At 31.3% G+C, this 24749-nt stretch overlaps 1 protein-coding gene across 6 annotated transcripts in view; it reads left to right on the forward strand.

Moving 5' to 3' along the window:
• Window positions 1–894: 894 nt before the first annotated feature.
• LOC142333630 (uncharacterized) overlaps window positions 895–24749 on the forward strand; it is a 29313-nt gene continuing 5458 nt past the window's right edge. For 3 of the 6 annotated variants that reach the window (XR_012758645.1, XR_012758646.1, XR_012758644.1), the window contains exons 1-4: window positions 895–945; window positions 3599–3675; window positions 8948–9343; window positions 22552–22947. Coding sequence is in view for 3 of the 6 variants with exons in the window: in XM_075380974.1 (XP_075237089.1) it covers window positions 3618–3675; window positions 8948–9343; window positions 11926–12220; window positions 22552–22576 (774 nt within the window). In the remaining 3 variants the exon portion in view is untranslated. Of the gene's footprint in view, window positions 946–3598; window positions 3676–8947; window positions 9344–11925; window positions 12267–22551; window positions 22948–24749 lie in introns of those variants that run through there. The other 3 variants (XM_075380974.1, XM_075380975.1, XM_075380976.1) reach the window with 3 other exon arrangements.

Below are 24749 nucleotides of genomic sequence, written 5' to 3' on the forward strand. Positions count from 1 at the left end.
TACTTAACTTACTCTGAACCGAATTCATGTATCTCACCCGGTTGATTATGGTTCTACTACTTGCCGTGGTTTTTTTTCGGTTTATTAAGGGGAGCATTAATGTGTTCTATGATGTATATTTTGTAGATGACGCTTGGTTTAAGTTGAGGTGATAATAGTTGCAACGATGGCTAATGGTGTTCTAAACATCTTCTCACCAGTCATATACGATCACTATACGCACAGAAAATTGGGGAGTGATACGCAATTTCCAGGCAAAGAATAACTAGCTCCATATTCTTTCAAAACACTCTTACTGCAGTTGTGCAGTAAGAGCATTTTTCTACCAAAAAATTGTTAACCGATTTATTAAAAATTTTTAATTAAATGAGAAATTTGTTGTTTCAACAACAGGGCGTAATATGGAATACGGAAAGAGCAACGATGAACTACAAACCTTAATTCGGTTCACCAATAATGTCAAAGGAAGCCACCCTAACTTTTACTTCAACTGACTTTATTTCCTTCGCATTCATAAGAATGAATGGGATAGATAATGTAAGGGAAGAAAAAATTGTTTTTTCGATGATGTAACAATATAAGCTCGAAGTTTGTCCATGCGGATTAGAAATGGAAAAAAATTGAAAATTTTCCGTAAAGGGATTGTTGAAGCAAATACTAAGTTTTCTTTTCTGTGTGTAACAATTGAGTATAATAAAATATTTGAGGTTTTTTTTAATAATAAGAAAAACTATTTTTTTTTAAATTGCACAATATTGCGAAATTTAAATGTTGGTTTCATCATACGTCTGTTTGCAATTTTTAATGCAGGTAAAGTAAATACATATGTATTTATCTTTTACGTAAGAAACACTTTATTTTCACAACATTTGGTATAAAAGGAGGTGCTGCAATGATTAATTTACGATTTGCTCCGGCTTACTACTGAAGTGTATTAGAGTTCAGGTAATTATTATTTTTATTATGTTACTGCTAATATTCAACATATTTAATTTACAAAATTTATTAATATTATTGCAATAATAAAATAAGTTTTTATTTCATAATAATTTAATATTTAAGTTAACATGATTTATTATTATTTAATTTATATCTTATTATTTTTTAATGTTTGATGTAAATTGAAACGAATAAATATACTTTTATATATACATATATATATACATACATACAAAGTTAAGCGGAATATACACAAGAGTAAAAAAATTAAAATGGCTGACACGTCAATATTTTAATCTTAAATTTTTTATTATTCCTTAGTTTTATCAAACGATATTTTATTTCCTAAATTGCGAAGTATTTCTTTGAAAGCAAAATGACTTCTTATTTTACTTCTTTATACGAAGTAAAAGAAGTATTGCGATCGGAAAAATTTAGGTTTTCAGAATTCAACGGAAATATGTGTTTTGACCATCCCTATATCCATTTTGAATAGTTTCGGTGTGACGTCAGAACGTATGTACTGACGTATATCTCGCATGACTGGGTGTATCTCGTATAATTAAAAACCAATTAGCCGTAGAATGTTGAAATTTTGTATTCAGGGCTGCTGTAACATCTAATTGTGCACCTTCCTGTGATGAGTTGGAAAGGATTTTTTTTTGTATATAGAATATATATTTATAAGTTATGTCTATTCATAAAAATATATATTATTAAAAAATTACTTTTAATTTATTATACTTCTAAATTTTACTAAAATAGATATATATAGTTATATATTAATAATAATTAATATTGGATATGTCTTCCAATAAACTTTATATACAACGGATCGAGTACTACAAAGAGACGAACAATAATTGTGCAAAAGACAGAAATTACCCTAAGACAATTATTAGAATTAATATATTTCCAGAAACAATACTCCTAATTTCCCAATAAAATATCCGGCGGCTGCTGAGTTGCAGGCTCAGGTATTTCTCAATTAAGTATTTTACAATACGATACATATATAACAATAATTACTAAAAGTAAATACAATTATAAAACCCGTATAGATATTTGATAAACAACAGCATTCTGTTTTTTAACGGGTGACAAATTATTCAAATTCATTTTATCTAAATCTAATGTTTTTTTTTGAAGTTTGTAAACAATTCTGTTGAGCCTTGCCAAAAATGAATGCATTAATATCTAAAAATTTGGGATGCCCAAAACTTTAGGACATATTAGGATTTTACAGTTATCCGTTCAATTAATCTATACTATTATTTAAGAGAAAGATGTTTTTTTTTGTTCCGGATAAAAAGAAAACCTACATGATCAATAGCAACCTAATTTTTACCCCAGTTTCTTGTCATTTTTGAGAAGGTTTTTAGATATATTTCGTCTTGAAAAATTTGGAACAAAAGTAAATATATTTACTAATTGAGATTTTCCGGTAGAAGCACAAACTTTAATGAATTGAATTAATGAATTGTGAACTGTGAATGTCTATCTTTGTGTGAGCTGGGTTAGAATAGAATGATTGATTATGTCTAAAACCCAATTTCTAGATTATTTGAATTTCCAATTTCGAAGAGTTAAAATAATTTTTTTGAAATTCCGACTTAAAAGGATTAAAAATAGATTTTTGAATTTTTTCCGAAAACCTGAATTCAGTAAAAATTATTCATTAAATGAGTAAAAAAATTAAAAAAGACATTAATTCAGTAAAAAAATTATTCAAATTTTTATTCGTTTCTAGTAAACCAAACAATGCTTCGATATTGCTAGAATTGAGTGTATAAATATATATATAAATTAACACAACTGGAAGTTTGATAAAACATTAACAAAATGAACATTACGCAACTTCACAAAATTTAACCCATTCAACCCTTTTAAATTTCCCAATTTTCATTTTTACCATATTCCTTTCCCACGTTTTCCCTCTTCATCCCCCTTTCATTCCCCCATTTCTCCTTCTATTATTTCTCTTTACCATTTCCTTTTCCCACCTTTCCGCTTTTCTTTTTTCTCTTCCTCCTTTCCATTTCGTTTTCCTTGTTTTCCCTATTTTTTCTTTCCCATTTTTCCTTCTTCTCTTTTTACCTTCTTCCCGGTTACTATTTTTTTTTTTTGCCTTTACGTCTTACAGATAGCACTGTTTTTTTAAAAAAAAGCATGATTTTACCTTTTTCAGAAGTATTAGCTTAGGTATATAAATAGTAGGTATGTAAAAGCACGCGCGTATTCGAATGCAACGTTGTGTCAAAATTTCAAACCAATTGTTGAAGAACTTTCAGAGATTTAAGTTTTTGAACAAACGAACATTTATATTTTTATTTATGTAATTCTGTAAAACTATCATCTATTAAAATTACCTGCTTTATTGAATTAATTAATAATATCTATATTAACAAAATATTTATTATTTATTTGACTTAAAATATCATGCTGTTTATAATTATTTATTACGATTAATGTGGTTTTGTGCGGTTGTTTAGCGGCAGTTTATACTTTAAACCGAAACGCTTTATTTTTTTCGCAGAAACGGTAAATCTATAAGGATACGTATCGTAGTTTAATTTATGCTACAGTTATATAAAAATAAAAAGAATATGAAAACAAAAATAAAATATAAAACGTCTGTTTTTTTGTTTTTTTTTTTTAGATTTTTCAACGAACAGAAAATGGTTTACATTAAATTGTTGTTAATAATATTACTTTGTGTCGTTTACTATAATGAAGGTAAATAATTCTAATTTATATTACAAAAATTTAAACAGTAGTAAAGAAAACCTTTAATCCCGTAACACAATATCTAAGGAACGGAACAATTATTATTTTCTTCTACATAATTCTAGACGAGCGAACTCAGAACGATTTTAATTGCGGACCCCAAAGACACAAATAATTATTAATTTTACCTCATGTAATATAATATAAATATATATATATATATATATTATTATTATTATTATTATTAATATGCTTTTACGGCCAACATGGGACCACTTAAGTCAATTTTAGTTGGATCTTTTCTGAGAAAAGCGTGTTATTTTACTCTTCCGAGCTGCCCAGTTTTTCTTCATCCGTTCAGATCTTGCTTTCTTTTCTTCATCCGTAAACACCCTCTTCGTTGTATTTTGTCGTTTGTCTGTCTTTTGTTTAAATCCAATACTTTTATCTTTTAGCTTTGTAATTTTTCCAGTTTTATTCTGTAGGTCGGTCAGGGAAATTCCCAATTCTTTCATATCTTCTCTAATTTCTTTGATCCATCCTACTTCTAGCTTTTGGAACCAGAGCTTTTCAATGAAATTTCTTGACAGTCTTGTTTCCGGTGTCCTTATGAGATGACCGAAGAAAGAGATTCTTTTTTTCCGCATAGTATCAGTAACAGGCTCTATTTCTCGATACACCACCTCATTTGGCACAATCCACCATTGGCCTTCTTTTTGGTGTTTTTTATTGATACACTTTCTGACAATTTTCCTCTCTATTTTCAGAATTTTTTCGATTCGGTTTTTCTGAGTGATTTTGAAAAGGGTCTCGCTTCCGTAGGTGACTTCTGGCTGTACTACAGTTTTATAATGTTTAAGTTTTGTTTTAGCAGAAAGGCATTTTTTGTTATATGTTGACCGAGTTAATTTTTGGGATTTAATCATTTTATTTGTCCTGTTTTGCCATGTCACTTTTTCATTTAAATTATAAGTTATTATTTCCCCTAGATATTTAAATTGTTTTACTATTTTAATTTTATGATTGTTTACCGTAATGTGCTCTATTACCAGAGGATCTATGGCCATTAGTTCAGTTTTTTCGAAAGAGATATGAAGCCCTATCTTTTGTGCTAGGTTTTGAAGGCTCATGATTTGTGTTTTGGCTTCTTGAATATTATTTGGTAAAAGAGCGAGGTCATCTGCAAATCCTAGGCAATTTAGTGTGATGGAGTTTTTCTTAGTACCCATTTTTATATTTTTGGGATTTATTTCATACCATTTTCTCATGACAAATTCGAGGGCGCAGTTAAAAAGGAGTGGTGAGAGGCCGTCTCCTTGCCTCAATCCAGTTTTTATGTAGAAGGGTTGAGAGAGTTCAGCTCTGAATTTCACTCTGGACTGGGTATTGGTTAAAGTTAATTTTATCATGTTTACGAGTTTAGGGTGAAGGCCCAGGTTTCTCAGAATATTCAGCATGGACGTTCGGTGTATACAATCATAGGCCCTTTTAAAGTCGACGAAGGTGATTATTAGTTGTTTTTTCCGTAACTGTACTTGAAGTACAATCGAAAGATGATTGATTTTTACTTTTTCAGTAAATGGTATTATGACCCGTTTAAAAACTAGTTTAATACTTGGAAGAACTTTAAATATGTTAAAAAATGTTGTATTCAAAACGTGAAACCCGACACTAGCGTTTTTAAAGCTAAACATCATAAATTCGTCGGCTTTAAAACACTTGCATAAGAAGATAACGGTTTCAGGTGGAACATTCTGCGGCATCTTCCCTCCAAAGACAGAGAGTTTTGCTTTCCCTTAGGCATCGTGCGCATGTGTTTTAAAGCCGGTGCATATATGATGTTAAGCTCCCTAGACGCTAGTTAAACCAGACACAGTGACTGATAAGAAATGATAAGAGAACCTTGTACTCAGTTGATACACGATGGTATATTCGCAAGCGATCGTGAGCATCTTCTTTGGCATATTCCCAAGTATCACTGTGGATAACCCTTGGGTGTACGCTGAATTAAACTTACTTTTAAAACTCACTTTTAAAATCATTTCGAAAAGTTGCGCAACAAAAATGAATATCTGTATAGTTTTTTAATGCTATCCGTCTACTTAATTTACGCCGTATCGAATTCATGTATCAAATGAATCACACCAGGTTGATTATGCTGCTAGTCTCTACTACTGTCAGTAGTTTATCGATTTGTTAACGGGAGCATTAAACTGTTCGATGATATACTTTTTGTAGATGACGCTTGGTTTAATTTGAATATATAATTGTTGGAACGATGACTAATGGTGTTCTAAAAATCGTCTCATCATCTATATACGATCAGTAAACGTACAGAAAATTGGTGAGTGATATCCAATTACCAGGTGAAGAATAATTGGCCCCATATTCTATGAAAACACCCTTACTGCAGATCTCTACCATAAAATTGATAACCAATTTATTGAAGATGTATAATTAAACGAGAATTTGTTCTTTCAAAAAGAGGGCGTAATATGGAATACGGAAAGAGCAACGATGAACCTTTTGATAAAGAGAAATATCGACTTATGGTCAGCTAGGTCACCCGATACTTCTCCTGCAGTTTTTTTTGTCTTGGATATCTAAAAAGTGATGTATTGAAACATAATCCACACACCAGTGAAGAACTGAAAACCAACATAATTCAAGAATTACGGGGAATTAGAAGAGTTACACTTGGGACGGTTACACGAAATATGAAATGGCTTGTAATGTTGAAAATGGTGGATATTTCAATATCTGTTATAAAAACATTTGATCTCTACATTGTCTTTCAAAATAGATGTAGTATTTATTTATTTACCTAAGGAGAAATTTTCATTTTTTTTTGTCTTCAGTCATTTGACTGGTTTGATGCAGCTCTCCAAGATTCCCTATCTAGTGCTAGTCGTTTCATTTCAGTATACCCTCTACATCCTACATCCCTAACAATTTCTTTTACATATTCCAAACGTGGCTTGCCTACACAATTTTTTCCTTCTACCTGTCCTCCCAATATTAAAGCGACTATTCCAGGATGCCTTAGTATGTGGCCTATAAGTCTGTCTATTCTTTGAACTATATTTTTCCAAATGCTTCTTTCTTCATCTATTTGTCGCAATACCTCTTCATTTGTCACTTTATCCACCCATCTGATTTTTAACATTCTTCTATATCACCACATTTCAAAAGCTTCTAATCTTTTCTTCTCAGATACTCCGATTGTCCAAGTTTCCCTTCCATATAATACTTTATATGCTACACTTTTTTATAAGCTACACTCCAAACTTATACTTTCAAAAATCTTTTCCTGACATTTAAATTAATTTTTGATGTAAACAAATTATATTTCTTACTGACGGCTCGTTTCGCTTGTGCTATTCGGCATTTTATATCGCTCCTGCTTCGTCCATCTTTGGTAATTCTACTTCCCAAATAACAAAATTCTTCTACCTCCATAATCTTTTCTCCTCCTATTTTCACATTCAGTGGTCCATCTTTGTTATTTCTACTACATTTCATTACTTTTATTTACCTAAGGTGAAATTTTCACAAAGAAAATAAGATTAGTTTTGTGGGGATATCTGATTGTTGTGTATTCAAACATAATCCACATACAATTAAAGAACTGAAAGCCAATATAAATCAATTACGAGAAATCGGAAGATGTACGCTTCAAAAGTTGACTTTCCTGTCTTCTTCATATATATTCAAAGATTGCTGACGATCATGGACACTTTCAAAAATTGTTATAAATATATTAGATGTAAATATTGTTTTGCACAAATAGTGTTAATAATTATAATTAATTGCACTAAATATATCACATCAGTATTGTTTAAATGGGTTGTTTTTGTTCGGTTGCTTTTTACATGAAAATGGAATTACTGCAACAAGTAACAATGAAAATTGAAATATTTTAAAGATCTATTCAAGAAGTAAAAATTTTCAGAAAAGAACCAGATTGGCACAAATAAAACCGATGCATTGTGCTTTTCAGATAGACATAACATTACTGATCCCACGAGTAAAAATTTCGTTAATGATAACGATAGAATTTCTGTTCCATGTACTCCGAAATTTCTGGGTGTTTTATACGATGGTAAATTCTGTTCGGATGAAAAAATTGATGTAATAATCTTATAAGAAAATTAAACCGTACTGTTTTGCCTTCAAACATCGCAATACATAACTACGCCTTAATATATTTTTTATATATGTATTATGCTTACGTGATTCCCGTATGAAGTGTATATCAGTTCATCCAAGCCGTCAAAAAGACAGAAAGATATTTCAAGAACGGGAAACAGGCTACCAGAATATTGTTACTTACATAATATAAAAAATATATTATTTTTAATTTCTCAACTATATAATTACAAATTGTTCTTTGTATATAAAGCAAACTAGTCCAATCCATTCTCGATTTCTGCAGGTCTTGATTATGACTTCCTTATTATAAAAAAAAAACAGTTTTAGCACTGAAACTATGTGGAAGGATCTATGATGGCTTTACTTATTTCTTTGTGTTTCAGAGTAACCGTATTATGATTTATATATACGGCCATTACGGCCGTACACGTAAATCGTATACTCTTATATATAAGGGTTTAGTTTTGGTTGGGATTGAGGAAAAGACTTTATATTTTTGAATTTTATCTAAGGGAAAATGACTTCTTCGCTTAATTTGATTTCTCTTAGTTATAAAATATATTTTCTCATTTTCATCTTACTCTAACTCCCATAAAATGTTTTTTTTCGTTTCTTTATTCAAACTCTATTCCTTGTAATTCGATGATTTCATTACATTAAAATTAACCATTGGTTTTGTATTTAGTAAATTTCATTTAATAGTGAGAAATAATAAGCTGAATTTTCTTTAGTTGTTCTTTGTTCTTTGTCATTTTTTTTAATTATTTTAATACCTACGGTTTAGTTTAATCGATTTTTATGGAACGTTGAATGATTACTTTTGATTACGATGCATTGATTTTATTTAATTTCGATTATAATTTGTTAATCAGAACACCATATGTTCCGTATATCATATTTTTATTTTGATAGAATAATATTTTACACAACTCTTTTTTGCACGCTTACATACTCTATTGTTTCATTTAATTTTCCACCTAAATTATAATCTCTAGAGGGTCAAACCGTCATTAGCCAGTTAGTTGCATATTTTTCTCGGCAAACTCGGGTTGATGGTAGTTAAAATCGTAGAATCTAATAGTTTTTTCATAGCGAAATTAATTTATTAATGTATTTTGTTTGCTTTCAGCTACATATCAAATTGATATCGACAAATCCGATTGTGAGAAATATTATAACACAGTAAAAGAAAATATTACTGACTTATTTAACGGATCGAAATTATATCATACACAGATAAGCTGTTATCTTTGTATATTTGCTGAAATTAATCTACAATTAGATTTAATTGAAATTTTATCAAATGCGAATAATAAGATAGAAACTGTTAACAAATTTAAATCTGACATGGAATTATTTAAGTCAAGATTCGGAAATTGGAAAAATTTATGTGATAAAGGGATGCCGACTGATACCAGAAAGTCATTTTTTGCGATTTATACAACACGTTACAAAACATCACTTCAACAAAATAACCCGATCGATGTTGAAAAATGCATGATGAGTTCATTTACTAGAGTAAAATGTAAGTATTCTTTTTGTATAACTGTTTTCTTTTATTAAGCATATTACTATTATCCAATCGACCAGAAATTTCTTCTTAATTTACCTACAGAAGCCGTTAATTAATATATACGTTATGGTAATTTTGATTAATTTTGGTGTTTATGCGTAAAAACGGATGAATTTGATTAATCATAAACCAATTTTGGAGTATTTAATAAACATACCGGTCACTTTACATAATCTTCATATTAACATATTTTACATATTAAAATAACAACTTGACTATAAGTAGTAATTACCGAATTTATTATTTAAATAATCAAAACATTACTGTTTATTAGTTGAGGTAAGCGAGCGAAGTGAAGCGGGTTATGTTTTGTTAGATAATCATAATCTAAACAAACAGAACCTACGAAAGCTAATCTCGGCAAATTAATGTATACATCATATATATATATATATATATGACATACATGACTTACATTAATTTGCAAATTATAGATATATAATTATATATAGAGAATTATATGTATATATATATATATATATATATATATATATATATATATATAAAATTCTCAAAAATTGGAGGTGATTGATCATATTTAAGGGTAATTATGCATAATCATCGAATTAATCAAATTTTTCGTAACGTATGCAGGTATAAAGTCGTTACCTTCAAATGTAGCTGAATTTTAATATTTAAACAATGATTTAGTTTGGAATTGAAAAAGTAAAACATGATTAACGCATTATTTAAAAATCATTTGTTGTGGTTGTAAACGGATGATTTTCACGTAAGGCGTTAAATCTGTTTAAAATTCTATTTCGTTTTTCTAAAGTGTTGATTTGTATTTAACGGCTGTTTTTATATAAATAACAAAAAAATAACATAAATTAATTAAAAACAAATCATTAAAACGTCAGGAAAAAGGCAAATATTTATATTAGGAATCACAAAAAAAAAGAAGGAATAATTGAAATATTTACCCCAGTAATATTATAAAGGAAAGTTGAACTAATATACAAATCCAAACAACGCCGGTACAAGCATGGAAATAGTTGAAGCAAAAAAGAATTCGGCTGTATCAAATATCGAAAGGAGATTTACCGTCATAATCATAAAAACATTTCAGTGGGGTTTAACGAGTGTTAAGCGACCAGATTTTTGGGTAACACAGGAAATACTTGGATATTCAATATTTTATAATTCTTTGTAATCTAGTCTTACTGAAAACTAACTACTGGTTTTCTTATTCTTAACGTGCGAAAAGATTGTAACAGTTCTTCTAGAAAAAAGTAAATCTTTCAAATAATTTTACAACACCCTATAATATCATCTTAAGACCATGTCTTCTTAAAATTTCGTATATTTGAACTGAATCCACGAGCATACGAGGAAAGATTTTTCCTTAGTATACAAAATTCTGAATTCCCAACTAAATTATTCTATAAGTGCATCTCAGATTTGATCCTTCCGATAAATGATTTAAAAACTCCCTGTTTACTGTTTGTTTCTCTTTAGTAAATTTTCATCATTTCATATTTTTAATATGTTTTGTAGTTTAAAGGCGTAGTCTTTTTAATTCTTCGAAATTAAAGTTGCCTAAAAAAGTGAATCTCATACTTTTTTAGGCTCGAGTAAGAGGAAATCTGTTCAGTTAAGATAAACTATATGCAATTTACTGGTTTACTGGTGAAAAGGACGAAGCGCAGAATGCTAGATATGGAAGGTAAAACTCTATTCCAGAGTATACATAACACCAGGACAAACGCTAAAAACAATACTGAAGAACGTTAAATGTACTATGAAAATGGAAGACTATATATGAATAATGGAAAGCATTTTCTAGAAAAGAAAATTTTCTGCCGGTATCGAACGATGAATTCATTGTTAGGTTCCTCTACAATGGCCACTTTAAACATGTGAATCTGTAAAAGTAAGAAATTCAGAAATAAATCTAATTAATCATTCTCCGAATGAAGTCAAATATGTTACTTGCTGTGATCGATAGGATATATCACTATGTGTTCACAAACAGCTCTTTTTAGGAAACAGATTGTTTCTCCTGTAGCAGGGCCTATCTAAGGTGGGTGTGTCGTCATTGAATCTATCTCCTAGATGCCGTCAAAGTTTACTTTTTCATTTATTGTTATTTATTCAAAATACGGCTCCCGAAAATACTGCAAAAACGACGAGATGACAAAAAATCTGATCGTTTATTTAAAAAACATTTTCACTATTAAAAGAAATGAAAATTCTCGTATCTTGCTTAAAAGTCATTGATAATAACTATTTCAGGTTATATTGAAAAGGAAAATGGAATTTCTAATTTTTCCCCTATGTAAAAAAAAAGTTTATTACAGTCTTATTAGCATCAAATATGATCGGATCGCATAATCCCCGTTATATCAATATTATTTTCTGTCAAAAAATAAGAAGAATTTACAGATGAATAAAATATTTTTAGTTTTTCCCTTATCGGCTCTTTATTCTAAGTTACTTACCACTGAATTGATTAAGGATTTTGTCTCGTTTAAAATTTTATATGTTATTGTACTTCTTTATAAATACATATATATTATTTTTTTATTTTGCAGTAAGTATTACGGATTTTGATAAAATAAAACATCCTTATGAAGATGATCGTCTAAGTTACACGATTTTTCGAAATCATATTGGTGCAAATGGATTGAATTTAAATTGTTTGGACTGTATTGATAATTTTGTAAAATATGAACTAGAAAGGTGGAATAAAATTGAACCAACCGTACGTTCTGCTATGACTCCCGGTAACATAATAACAGAAGGAGAACATTGGGAAACAATGAAAGATATATTTATAAACTATCAAAGATATATTGATGCAGTAAAGACATGGATCACACGGAAAAAGTGAGTGAATGGAGGAATGTATATATCATTCGTTATATTAATAAAGGTAAGTAAAATTAAACGTAACGTTAAGATTATTTGTCAAAGCATAGAGAGTTCATTTGACCCGCAGATGTTGACTGATCTCGACAGGCGACTGAAACGTCCTGTCCACCCAGTTCATTCTCCCGTTAACTATACCATAAGCAGTGTCAATCATACTTTAGACGCTGTAGGAAGTACTACATCGCATTTGTATTTCTGTTTATTCATTCTTAGCTTTACCGTGTAACAACAAAGCGATACGCACAATTTACTTAGCTACCAGAACTTTAGTTTAATGTTTTGGATCTCAGCCCTTAGATAAGGTTCAATCTGAATTTATATTCTTATATTTTACTTCAGTTACACCAGTAAATATCTAAAATTGATAAATTGTGATAATTTTCATGATTTCGGTCCTTTTTACACCGTACTTATTAATAAAATCGGAACAAAGGTTACGGACTCGTGTCGTACAAAAATACAAATAATTAAATTCATTTAACAAAAATTAGAATTAAAATTCTATAATACATTATCGGATACACGGAAGGGTGAGTGTACTCTGAATATTTGACCCGTAAACAGGATTTTAATAAGTTTCATTAGCGATCAATTAATAATGTCCACCGTAGAATATTTATAAAACAGAAATTCTAACCTATACTAGAAAGATGCAACTAGTAAAATATTAAAAAAAGAATTCTGAGTTGCGTTTTCAGTGCTGCGATGATTGGTCATCCTGACCCCCGTAAAGCAACACATCCACCTTGTGAAAATCCCCGTCGTCAGTTTACCCACTCAGTTCCTAGCTATAACTTACTTTATGAAAGATCATCTTTTCGACTGTCAAACCTGATTAGCTACCACAGTCATCAATCTTGCATCTGTCACGATGCCAAAGATGCAAATGTCTGGACAAGTATTTCCATCAGTGTGTTATTTCCCCTTTACTGCCGCCTTTGTTTAAGGCTTCTTGCAATTTCGGTCATGTACTTTAATTTGTGGCTGTCTCAACTAACTCGCTGATCCTTTAGCGGAAACGCGTTCCCCTTTTCTATCTCTTTTTTTTGTCTTCAGTCATTTGACTGGTTTGATGCAGCTCTCCAAGATTCCCTATCTAGTGCTAGTCGTTTCATTTCAGTATACCCTCTACATCCTACATCCCTAATAATTTGTTTTACATATTCCAAACGTGGCCTGCCTACACAATTTTTTCCTTCTACCTGTCCTTCCAATATTAAAGCGACTATTCCAGGATTCCTTAGTATGTGGCCTATAAGTCTGTCTCTTCTTTTAACTATATTTTTTCAAATGCTTCTTTCTTTATCTATTTGCCGCAATACCTCTTCATTTGTCACTTTATCCACCCATCTGATTTTTAACATTCTCCAATAGCACCGCATTTCAAAAGCTTCTAATCTTTTCTTCTCAGATACTCCGATCGTCCAAGTTTCACTTCCATATATAGCAACACTCCAAACATACACTTTCAAAAATCTTTTCCTGACATTTAAATTAATTTTTGATGTAAACAAATTATATTTCTTACTGAAGGCTCGTTTAGCTTGTGCTATTCGGCATTTTATATCGCTCCTGCTTCGTCCATCTTTAGTAATTCTACTTCCCAAATAACAAAATTCTTCTACCTCCATAATCTTTTCCCCTCCTATTTTCACATTCAGTGGTCCATCTTTGTTATTTCTACTACATTTTATTACTTTTGTTTTGTTCTTGTTTATTTTCACGCGATAGTTCTTGCGTAGAACTTCATCTATGCCGTTCATTGTTTCTTCTAAATCCTTTTTACTCTCAGCTAGAATTACTATATCATCAGCAAATCGTAGCATCTTTATATTTTCACCTTGTACTGTTGCTCCGAATCTAAATTGTTCTTTAACATCATTAACTGCTAGTTCCATGTAAAGATTAAAAAGTAACGGAGATAGGGAACATCCTTGTCGGACTCTCTTTCTTATTACGGCTTCTTTCTTATGTTCTTCAATTGTTATTGTTGCTGTTTGGTTCCTGTACATGTTAGCAATTGTTCTTCTATCTCTGTATTTGAACTCTAATTTTTTTTTTAAATCTGAAAATCTATCTCTAAAATCAAATTATTCAAAAGACTTATTTTCCTTAACTACATTTCAAACTAAACTGTAATATCAAATATTTATTTATTTGAGTCTACTGAAAATATGAAAATTCTATTCTCTTATCCATTAAAAAAGTGTTGTTCGCAAATACGAAAATTTTATCCTGCCGATTTCTTCTATTCTGAAAACTAATAGCTAAACTAGTCGGGACTAGATGTCGAAATGCCTATCTTGGCGATGCAAGCGCCCAACCAAGTCCCTAGCCAAACGGGTAGCCGGTTAGATTACAAATAAAACTAGTACTTCCGCCAAACTAAATCAATTTTTCATTTCTATCAAACAACTGCTAGTTCGATATCTGATTACTTTTCATTGATTTGGAATAATATTACAGTGATCACAAATTTAAAAATAGATTTCCAAAAGAAAGTTTTTTTGAATTTTATTGGAACGAGGGGTAAGTATGCAATAAGCGTCTTTACCCACAAAATGTAACCAAGTGGGAAATTGTGACCTTAGATTCAAAGTGAAAAGGGCACAATGTGTTACCATTGATTAAAATAATGCCCACACTTATTGAAGTCGACATCTCTGGTAAAGGCATTATTCCGTACGTTAATATCAGAAGGCAACTATTCAAATAGAAGCAGTTTATCTCAAATAGCCAAGCAATACGATTCATTTTCAGTGACTTTGAGGCAAATTAAACTGGTAGGATTTCCTATTATCAGTAATTAAATCTATTGAAAGTAACTGAACTCGATCATTCAGATACGTAATAAAAATTCTTAAGGGCTTGTTAAATTTTTAAATAATAAAAAATTTTGCGTGTACAAATTTTATTCGGCATGAAACCATTATTTTCACGATTGAACTTAAATACATTTTTAGCAATAAAATGAATTTATAATGACATAGTTTTCATACTCCATTTAATTACGTTTACCTATCTTGAATATATTATTCAGATTTATCGATTCTCTTTGGCGCAAATGGTAGCGTCGGGCTTTTCATCCGGCGATCCAGGGTTCGAATTTCGGTCAGGCACGGAATTTTTGCACGCGCTACAAATAATTCATCTCTTCCTCTTAAGCAATATCTAACGGTGGTTTTGCTGGTTAAAAAAGAAAAAGATTTATCTATTGTTATCGATCAACCAGTTATTAAACTTGTCACAATTCAGTCGTGGAATTGGAAAAATTTACGTTAAGCAGACCTCTATGAATATACTTTGTAGTAAACAATTTGTGATTTGAAAATTATTATACAGAAAAATTGAATAGATTAGTGAAAATTTTAGTGTATCCTTAAAAACGGCAACGTCTTTTTTTTATTTAATCGGAATACACGTACATTTGATAATTTTTTAACATTCTCTACTAATTGATATCGATGTCACGAAAGAACATTTTTTTACTATTTGCGAGATTTTCTTTAGTTACTCTTTTTATTATTTTTAGTATGAGTTTTTTTTAGTTATTCTGTTTATATATTTACGTGTACTGATTTAAAAATCTAAACATAAAGGATGTCCCATATAAAACGCAACCCATCAATCACTCATCCATGAAATTTCAAAAGTCAAGCTTACTCCCCCTACTCGTTACTGAAATGGACAGGACCAATATCTGAACATCGCAGTAGAACACTACAGATAGTAACAACAATGCAATCGTAACATTCAGTGTATTGCTAGAGACAAGATGGTGTTTTCGCTAGATGAACGTGTTTTCATTTAGACCGATTTGACCGATTTGTTTCGCCATAAGTACCCAGATAAACCGGCTCCTAACAAAACATCACTATTAAGTTTAGTCGCAAAATTTAGAGAGATCGGTTCTGTTAATAACAATTAACACAAAAGATCTGCGTCGGTGTTGAATACAGATACAGTCGCTGAAATCAAAGACCGATTACTCGCCTAGCCAAATAAATCGATCAGACGTTTGTCTGCTGAAATTAATTTGTCTAAATCGATTGTTCATCGGGCGACCAAACAATTACAATTACGACCTTATCGCATTCAAACGGTTCATCGACTTCTTGAACCCGACAAAGAAAAACGGCTACAATATTGTCAACGGTTCCGTCGATTTCTGCATGAGGGAATTAATATTATGGATTCGTTATTTTTCATTGATGAAGCACGGTTTCATTTGGTCGGCTACCTAAACAGCCAAAAAAGTAGAATTTGGAACGCTGAAAATCCCCACGTTTATCACGAAAAACAATTACACCCGCAGAAGTCGGGCGTGTGGTGCGCGATATCGCGGAAGAAAATAATCGGTCCTATTTTTTTCGAGTACACCATTAATGCAGAACGATATCAGGATATTTTATTTCAGTTCATCGTACTCTTGGATGAGGAAGACAGACAATGCCGGCTACAACATGACGGTGCGACATCGCACTACGCAGGTTCAACTTCTGATTTCGTCGAGGAATTCTTTGGTAATCGTGTTATCGGTCGAGGCTTGTGGCCATCAAGATCTCCAGATTTGACTGCGGCGGATTTTTTTCTATGGGGTTACCTGAAAGAAAAAGCCTACAGAAACAAACCACTAACACTTGAACGATTGAAAGTCAATATTGAACAAGGTGAATTAAATATCCAACCACAAACTTTGAAAAAAGTTGCAAGAAACGCTGTAAAAAGAATTGAAGCTTGTATTCAAGAAGATGGCGGCAACTTCCAACATTTACTCTAAATGTAAGGTAATGGATGGTAATAATAAAAATTACATTTATATTTACACATGCCTTTTTATTATTTCAATACCTACCAATATAAGGTTGGGTTCCGATTTATATGGGACACTCTGTATAATAAAATGATAACTCGGTTTGACCCTGTGAGCGCATTACGAAATACCACTGGATCGATTTTAATTAAACTTTGCCGATTTGTTCCTTAAATCTGTTTGGTTATTATTTCCAATTTGTATTATAGCGATGTTGTTAATGGGGTTTAAGATACTAAAGATATTTAATTCATTAAATCTTTGTTACCATGGTAACAGGAAAACAATGATGTAAAATGATTGATTTTGTTTTTTAATGCTTATAAGTAAAATATTTAATTTTTTTTTTTATTAATATTATCTTGACATAGCATATTTAGCTAATATTTATGTTGATTATTTATTTTTATTAATTATTCAGTACTATTTCATTATCTCAGTCCTGTAATTGCTTAAATGAGTGATTCTCGGTCAACACTGACGAGATCGCTTCAGTTGTACCTGCGTCCACAGTAGGAGTGTATTATTTCAATAACGAGGAAAACGTTTCAGGAAAGAGATCCTTTCAGGTTTTAATAGTAACTTATTAATATAATTTTTATAATCATGAGAATAACGAATAAAGCGTGGTCCAGGGGCGGAGGGCCTTGACAGGCAGAAAGAGCAATGGAAGTGAGCTCTGACCGGCTAGTCACAGAATATTATTATATTTATTAATTTTTTAAAAATTAATATTGATTTTTAGTAAACGATGTGATTTCATTTACAAAATCCCAGAAATTCGTCTGAAGGAACCGATGTAGTTATTGAAAATCAGTAATCTTGTAAAAATTTAACCCCAGATAAATGTTTAAATTTATATCCTGTTCGTTCTTTTTATGTAATACTAATTCGTTTTATGCATTGTTGAAATGTTTAACTTCTCTGTAATAAACAGTTACGTTAATTTTAACAAAATAGATTAATGTTGGTGTGAACAAGTGTTATCGATCATCGATAATCTTCAGGTAATCATCTATCGTGGAAAATGTGAAAATAAAATTAGTATCTCTCTATTTAGCAAAATTAGTGTTTTTCAATTTTATTTATATTTTTTTTATTAATTATATTTTTTTTGTAGTTTTCAGACAGGTACAGAAATTTATTAGCTTCTACAGGGAAAACAGTAAGGGCTGATAATGAAGTTGAAACTAAGGTAACTGAGCTCATCATATCTAGTTCCGACGAGCTTAGCTATTAATTTTCAAAATAGAAGAAATCGGCAGGATAAAATTTTCGTATAGCGAACAACACTTTTTTAATGGATAAGAGAATAGAATTTTCATGTTTTCAGTAGACTCAAATAAATAAATATTTGATATTACAGTTTAGTTTGAAATGTAGTTAAGGAAAATAACTATTTTCGAGTAATTTGATTTTAGAGATAGACAAGGGGAACCCGCTTCCTCGAAAGCATCAGTGAGTTAATTGAGAGTGCCACAAATTAAACTAGATGAGCGAAATTGCAAGAAACCTAAAAACAAAGGCGGCAGTAAAGGGGAAGGAACACAATGACGACGGGGATTTTCACAAGGCGGATGTGTTCCCTTACGGGGGTCAGGATGACCAATAATTAATCGCAGCATTGAAAACGCAACTCAGAATTCTTTTTTTTAATATTTTACTAGTTCCATCTTTCTAGTATAGGTTAGAATTTCTGTTTTATAAATATTCTACGGTGGACATTATTAATTGATCGCTAATGAAACTTATTAAAATCCTGTTTACGGGTCAAATATTCAGAGTACAAACTCACCCTTCCGTGTATCCGATAATGTATTATAGAATTTTAATTCTAATTTTTTTAAAATGAATTTAATTATTTGTATTTTTGTACGACACGAGTCCGTAACCTTTGTTCCGATTTTATTAATAAGTACTGTGTACAAAGGACCGAAATCATGAAAATTATCACAATTTATCAATTTTAGATATTTACTGGTGTAACTGAAGTAAAATATAAGAATATAAATTCAGATTGAACCTTATCTAAGGGCTGAGATCCAAAACATTAAACTAAAGTTCAGGTAGCTAAGTAAATTATGCGTATCGCTTTGTTGTTACACGGTAAAGCTAAGAATGAATAAACAGAAATACAAATGCGATGTAGTACTTCCTACAGCGTCTAAAGTACGATCGACACCGCTTATGCTACAGTTAACGGAAGAATGAACTGGGTAGACAGGTCGTTTCAGTCGCCTATCGAGATCAGTCAACAACTGCGGGCCAAATGAACTCTGTATTCTCTGACAAATAATCTTTACGTTACGTTTAATTTTACTTACATTTATTAATATAATAATATATACATTCCTCCATTCTTTCACTTTTTCCGAATGATATTAATGGTTTTTCTTTTTGAAATGAAGGTCCTTAGTCAAAAGATGCAGTATCACGGTCTGGTTAAGTTCTGAAAGAACATGTAGTGATGCATGTCTAAATTGCATCAATATACCTTTGATGGTTTATAAATACATCTCCCATTTTGGCCCAATGTTCTCCACCTGTAATCATGTTATCGGTAGTCATAGAAGAACGTATGGTTGGTTCAATTTCATTCCACCTTATTAGTTCACATTCTACAAAATCTTGAATACAAATCATACATCTTCTATTCAAATCGTTTAATGGAGATGAGTTTCAAAAATATTCTGACTTAAATAATCATCTTCATAACGTTGTTTTATTTTATCAAAATTCACAATCCTGACTGGAAAATAAAAATATATATATATATATATTTATATATAAAGAAGTACAATAACATCTACAATTTTAAACGAGACATAATCCTCAGTCAATTCAGTGGTAAGTAACTTAGAACAGAGAGGCGATAAGGGAAAAACTAAAAATATTTTATTTATCTGTAAATTCTTTTTCTTTCTTGACAAAAGCTATTATTGACATAACAAGGATAATGCGTCCGGTTCATCTTTAATGCGGATAAAACTGCAATAAACGTTTTTATTACTTTTTCTTTGTCCAGTCATTTGACTGGTTTGTTGCAGCTCTCCAAGATTCCCTATCTAGTGCTAGTCGTTTCATTTCAGTATACCCTCTACATCCTACATCCCTAACAATTTGTTTTACATATTCCAAACGTGGCCTGCCTACACAATGTTTTCCTTCTACCTGACCTTCCAATATTAAAGCGACTATTCCAGGATGCCTTAGTATGTAGCCTATAAGTCTGTCTCTTCTTTTAACTATATTTTTCCAAATGCTTCTATCTTCATCTATTTGCCGCAATACCTCTTCATCTGTCACTTTATCCACCCATCTGATTTTTAACATTCTCCTACAGCACCGCATTTCAAAAGCTTCTAATCTTTTCTTCTCAGCTACTCCGATCGTCCAAGTTTCACTTCCACATAAAGCGACACTCCAAACATACACTTTCAAAAATCTTTTCCTGAAATTTAAATTAATTTTTGATGTAAACAAATTATATTTCTTACTGAAGGCTCGTTTAGCTTGTGTTATTCAGTATTTTATATCGCTCCTGCTTCGTCCATCTTTAGTAATTCTACTTCCCAAATAACAAAATTCTTCTACCTCCATAATCTTTTCTCCTCCTATTTTCACATTCAGTCGTGCATCTTTGTTATTTCTACTACATTTCATTACTTTTGTTTTGTTCTTGTTTATTTTCATGCGATAGTTCTTGCGTAGGACTTCATCTATGCCGTTCATTGTTTCTTCTAAATCCTTTTTACTCTCGGCTAGAATTACTATATCATCAGCAAATCATAGCATCTTCATCTTTTCACCATGTACTGTTACTCCTATCTAAATTGTTCTTTAACATCATTAACTGCTAGTTCCATGTAAAAATTAAAAAGTACCGGAGATAGGGAACATCCTTGCGGACTCCTTCTTATTACGGCTACTTTCTTATGTTCTTCAATTGTTACTGTTGCTGTTTGGTTCCTGTACATGTTAGCAATTGTTCTTCTATCTCTGTATTTGAACCCTAATTTTTTTAAAATGCTGAACATTTTATTCCAGTCTACTTATCGAATGCCTTTTCTAGGTCTATAAACGCCAAGTATGTTGGTTTGTTTTCTTTAATCTTCCTTCTAATATTAATCTAAAATTGCTTCCCTTGTCCCTATACTTTTCCTGAAACCAAATTGTTCTTCTCCTAACACTTCTTCCACACTCCTCTCAATTCTAGTTAATTCTCAATTCTTCTGTATAGAATTCTAGTTAAGATTTTTGATGCATGACTAGTTAAACTAATTGTTCTGTATTCTTCACATTTATCTGCCCCTGCTTTCTTTGGTATCATGACTATAACACTTTTTTTGAAGTCTGACGGAAATTTCCCTTTTTCATAAATATTACACACCAGTTTGTATAATCTATCAATCGCTTCTTCACCTGCACTGCGCAGTAATTCTACAGTTATTCAGTTTATTCCAGGAGCCTTTCTGCCATTTAAATCTTTTAATGCTCTCTTAAATTCAGATCTCATTATTGTTTCTCCCATTTCATCCTCCTCAACTTCCTCTATAACACCATTTTCTAATTCATTTCCTCCGTATAACTCTTCAATATATTCCACCCGTCTATCGACTTAACCTTTAGTATTATATATTGGTGTACCATCTTTGTTTAACACATTATTAGATTTTAATTTATGTACCCCAAAATTTTCCTTAACTTTCCTGTATGATCCGTCTATTTTACCAATGTTCATTTCTCTTTCCACTTCTGAACACTTTTCTTTAATCCACTCTTCTTTCGCCAGTTTGCACTTCCTGTTTATAGCATTTCTTAATTGCCGATAGTTCCCTTTACTTTCTTCATCACTAGCATTCTTATATTTTCTCCGTTCATCCATCAGCTGCAATATATCGTCTGAAACCCAAGGTTTTCTACCAGTTCTCTTTATTCCGCCTAAGTTCGCTTCTGCTGATTTATGAATTTCCTTTTTAACATTCTCCAATTCTTCTTCTACATTTTCTACCTTTATCTTTTTTACTCAGTTTTTATTTCATAGGGAAAAATTTTAACTTCCATTTTCTGTTCAAAATAACCTGAAATAGTTATTATCAATGACTTTTTTAAGCAAAATACGAGTATTTTCATTTCTTTTGATACTGAAAATGTTTTCTAAATAAACGATCAGATTTTCAGTCATCTGATCGTTTTTGTAGTATTTTCGCGAGCCGCATTTTGAAATAAATAACAATAAATGAAAAAGTAAACTTTAATAAAAAAATAATATTTTACACAACTCTTTTTTGAATGCTTACATGTTCTATTTAATTTTCCACGTAAATTATAATCTGTAAAGGGCCAAACCATCATTAGCCAGTTAGTTACATATTTTTCTCGGCAAACTCGGGTTGATGGTAGTTAAAATTGTACAATTTAATAGTTTTTTCTGAGCGAAATTAATCTCTTGATGTATTTTGTTTGCTTTCAGCTACAGACCAATTTTCTATCAATAAATACGATTGGGAGAGATATTATATACCAATAAAAAAAATATATTACTGGCTTATTTCGCGGGACACATTTTATCATACACAGATAAGCTGTTATCTTTGTATCCTTACTGAAATAAATAGACAATTAGAATTAATTAAAATTTTATCAAATGTGAATTATAATATAGAAACTGTTAACAAATTTAAATCTGACATGGAATTATTTAAGTCAAGATTCGGTAATTGGAAAAATTTATGTGATAAAGGCATGCCGACTAATACCAGAAAGACATTTTTTACGATTTATACATCAGCACATTACAAAGTATCACTTCAACAAAATAACCCGATCAATATTGAAGAATACATGAGTTTATTTACAAGAGAAAAATGTAAGTGTTCTTTTTGTATAACGATATTTATTTTTTTTTTAAATATTATTATATTACTATTATCCTATCGACCAGAAATTTCTTCTTAATATACCTACAGAACCAGTTAAATAATATATACGTTATGGCAATTTTGATTAATTTTGGTGTTTATGCGTAAAAACGGATGAATTTGATTAATTATAATCAAATTTGGAAAATTTAATAAACATACCGGTCACTTTACATACTCTCCATATCAACATATTTTACATATTAAAATAACAACCATAAATAGTAATTACTGAATTTATTATTTAAATAATCAAAACATTACTGTTAATTAGTTGAGGTAAGCGAGCGAAGTGAGGCGGGTTATGTTTTGTTAGATAATCATAATCTAAACAAACAGAACCTACGAAAGCTAATCTCAGCTAATTAATGTTAAATATACAAATTATACAGCGTGTCCCATATAAAACGCAACCCATCAATCACTCATCCATGAAATTTCAAAAGTCAAGTATACTCCCCTACTCGTTACTGAAATGCACTCGTCCAACATCTGAACATCGCGGTGACGCAGTACAACACTACCGATAATAACAACAATGCAATTATAACGTTCAGTGTATTGCTAGAGACAAGATTGTGTTTTCATTGTCGAGTCGTACTTCAGTACGAGATCAGTGGTTGCAGTGCAAGATTTGTTTCGCCATAAGTACCCGGATAAACCACTCTCCTAACAAAACATCAGTATTAAGGTTAGTCGCAAAATTTAGAGAGACCGGTTCTGTTAATAACAAGGAACACAAAAGATCTGCGTCGGTGTTGAATACAGATACAGTCGCTGAAATCAAAGACCGATTACTCGCCTCGCCAAAGAAATCGAACAGACGTTAGTCTGCTGAAATTAATTTATCTAAATCGACTGTTCATCGGGCGACCAAACGATTACAATTACGACCTTATCGCATTCAAACGGTTCATCGATTTTCTTGAGCCCGACAAAGAAAAACGGCTACAATATTGTCAACGGTTCCGTCGATTACTGTGTGAGGGAATTAATGTTACCGATTCGTTATTTTTCACAGATGAAGCACGGTTTCATTCGGATGGCTACGTAAACAGCCAAAAAAGTAGAATTTGGAACGCTGATGAAAATCCCCACGTTTATCACGAAAAACAACTATACCCGCAGAAGTCGGGCGTGTGGTGCGCGATATCGCGGAAGAAAATAATCGGTCCTATTTTTTTCGAGTACACCATTAATGCAGAACGATATCAGGATATTTTATTTCAGTTCATCGCACTCTTGGAAGAGGAAGACAGACACTGTCGGCTACAACATGACGGTGCTACATCGCACTACGCAGGTTCAACTTCTGATTTCGTCGAGGAATTCTTTGGTAATCGTGTTATCGGTCGAAGCTTGTGACCATCAAAATCTTCAGATTTGACTGCGGCGTTTTTTTTCTGCTGGGTTATCTCAAAGAAAAAGCCTACAGCAACAAACCACGAACACTTGAAAGTGAATATTGAACAAGCTGTATCCAGCTACAAACTTTGAAAAAAGTTGCAAGAAACGCTGTAAAAAGAATTGAAGCTTGTATTCAAGAAGATGGCGGCCACTTCCAACATTTACTCTAAATGTAAGGTAATGTATAGTAATAATAAAAATTACATTTACATTTACACATGCCTTTTTATTATTTCAATACCTACCAACATAAGGTTGGGTTGCGTTTTATATGGGACACCCTGTATATATATTATTCTCAAAAATTGGAGGTGATTGATGATATTCAAGGGTAATTATTCAT

This window comes from Lycorma delicatula, chromosome 13 (genome assembly GCF_047948215.1).
Source record: "Lycorma delicatula isolate Av1 chromosome 13, ASM4794821v1, whole genome shotgun sequence".
Lineage (NCBI taxonomy): Eukaryota > Metazoa > Arthropoda > Insecta > Hemiptera > Fulgoridae > Lycorma > Lycorma delicatula.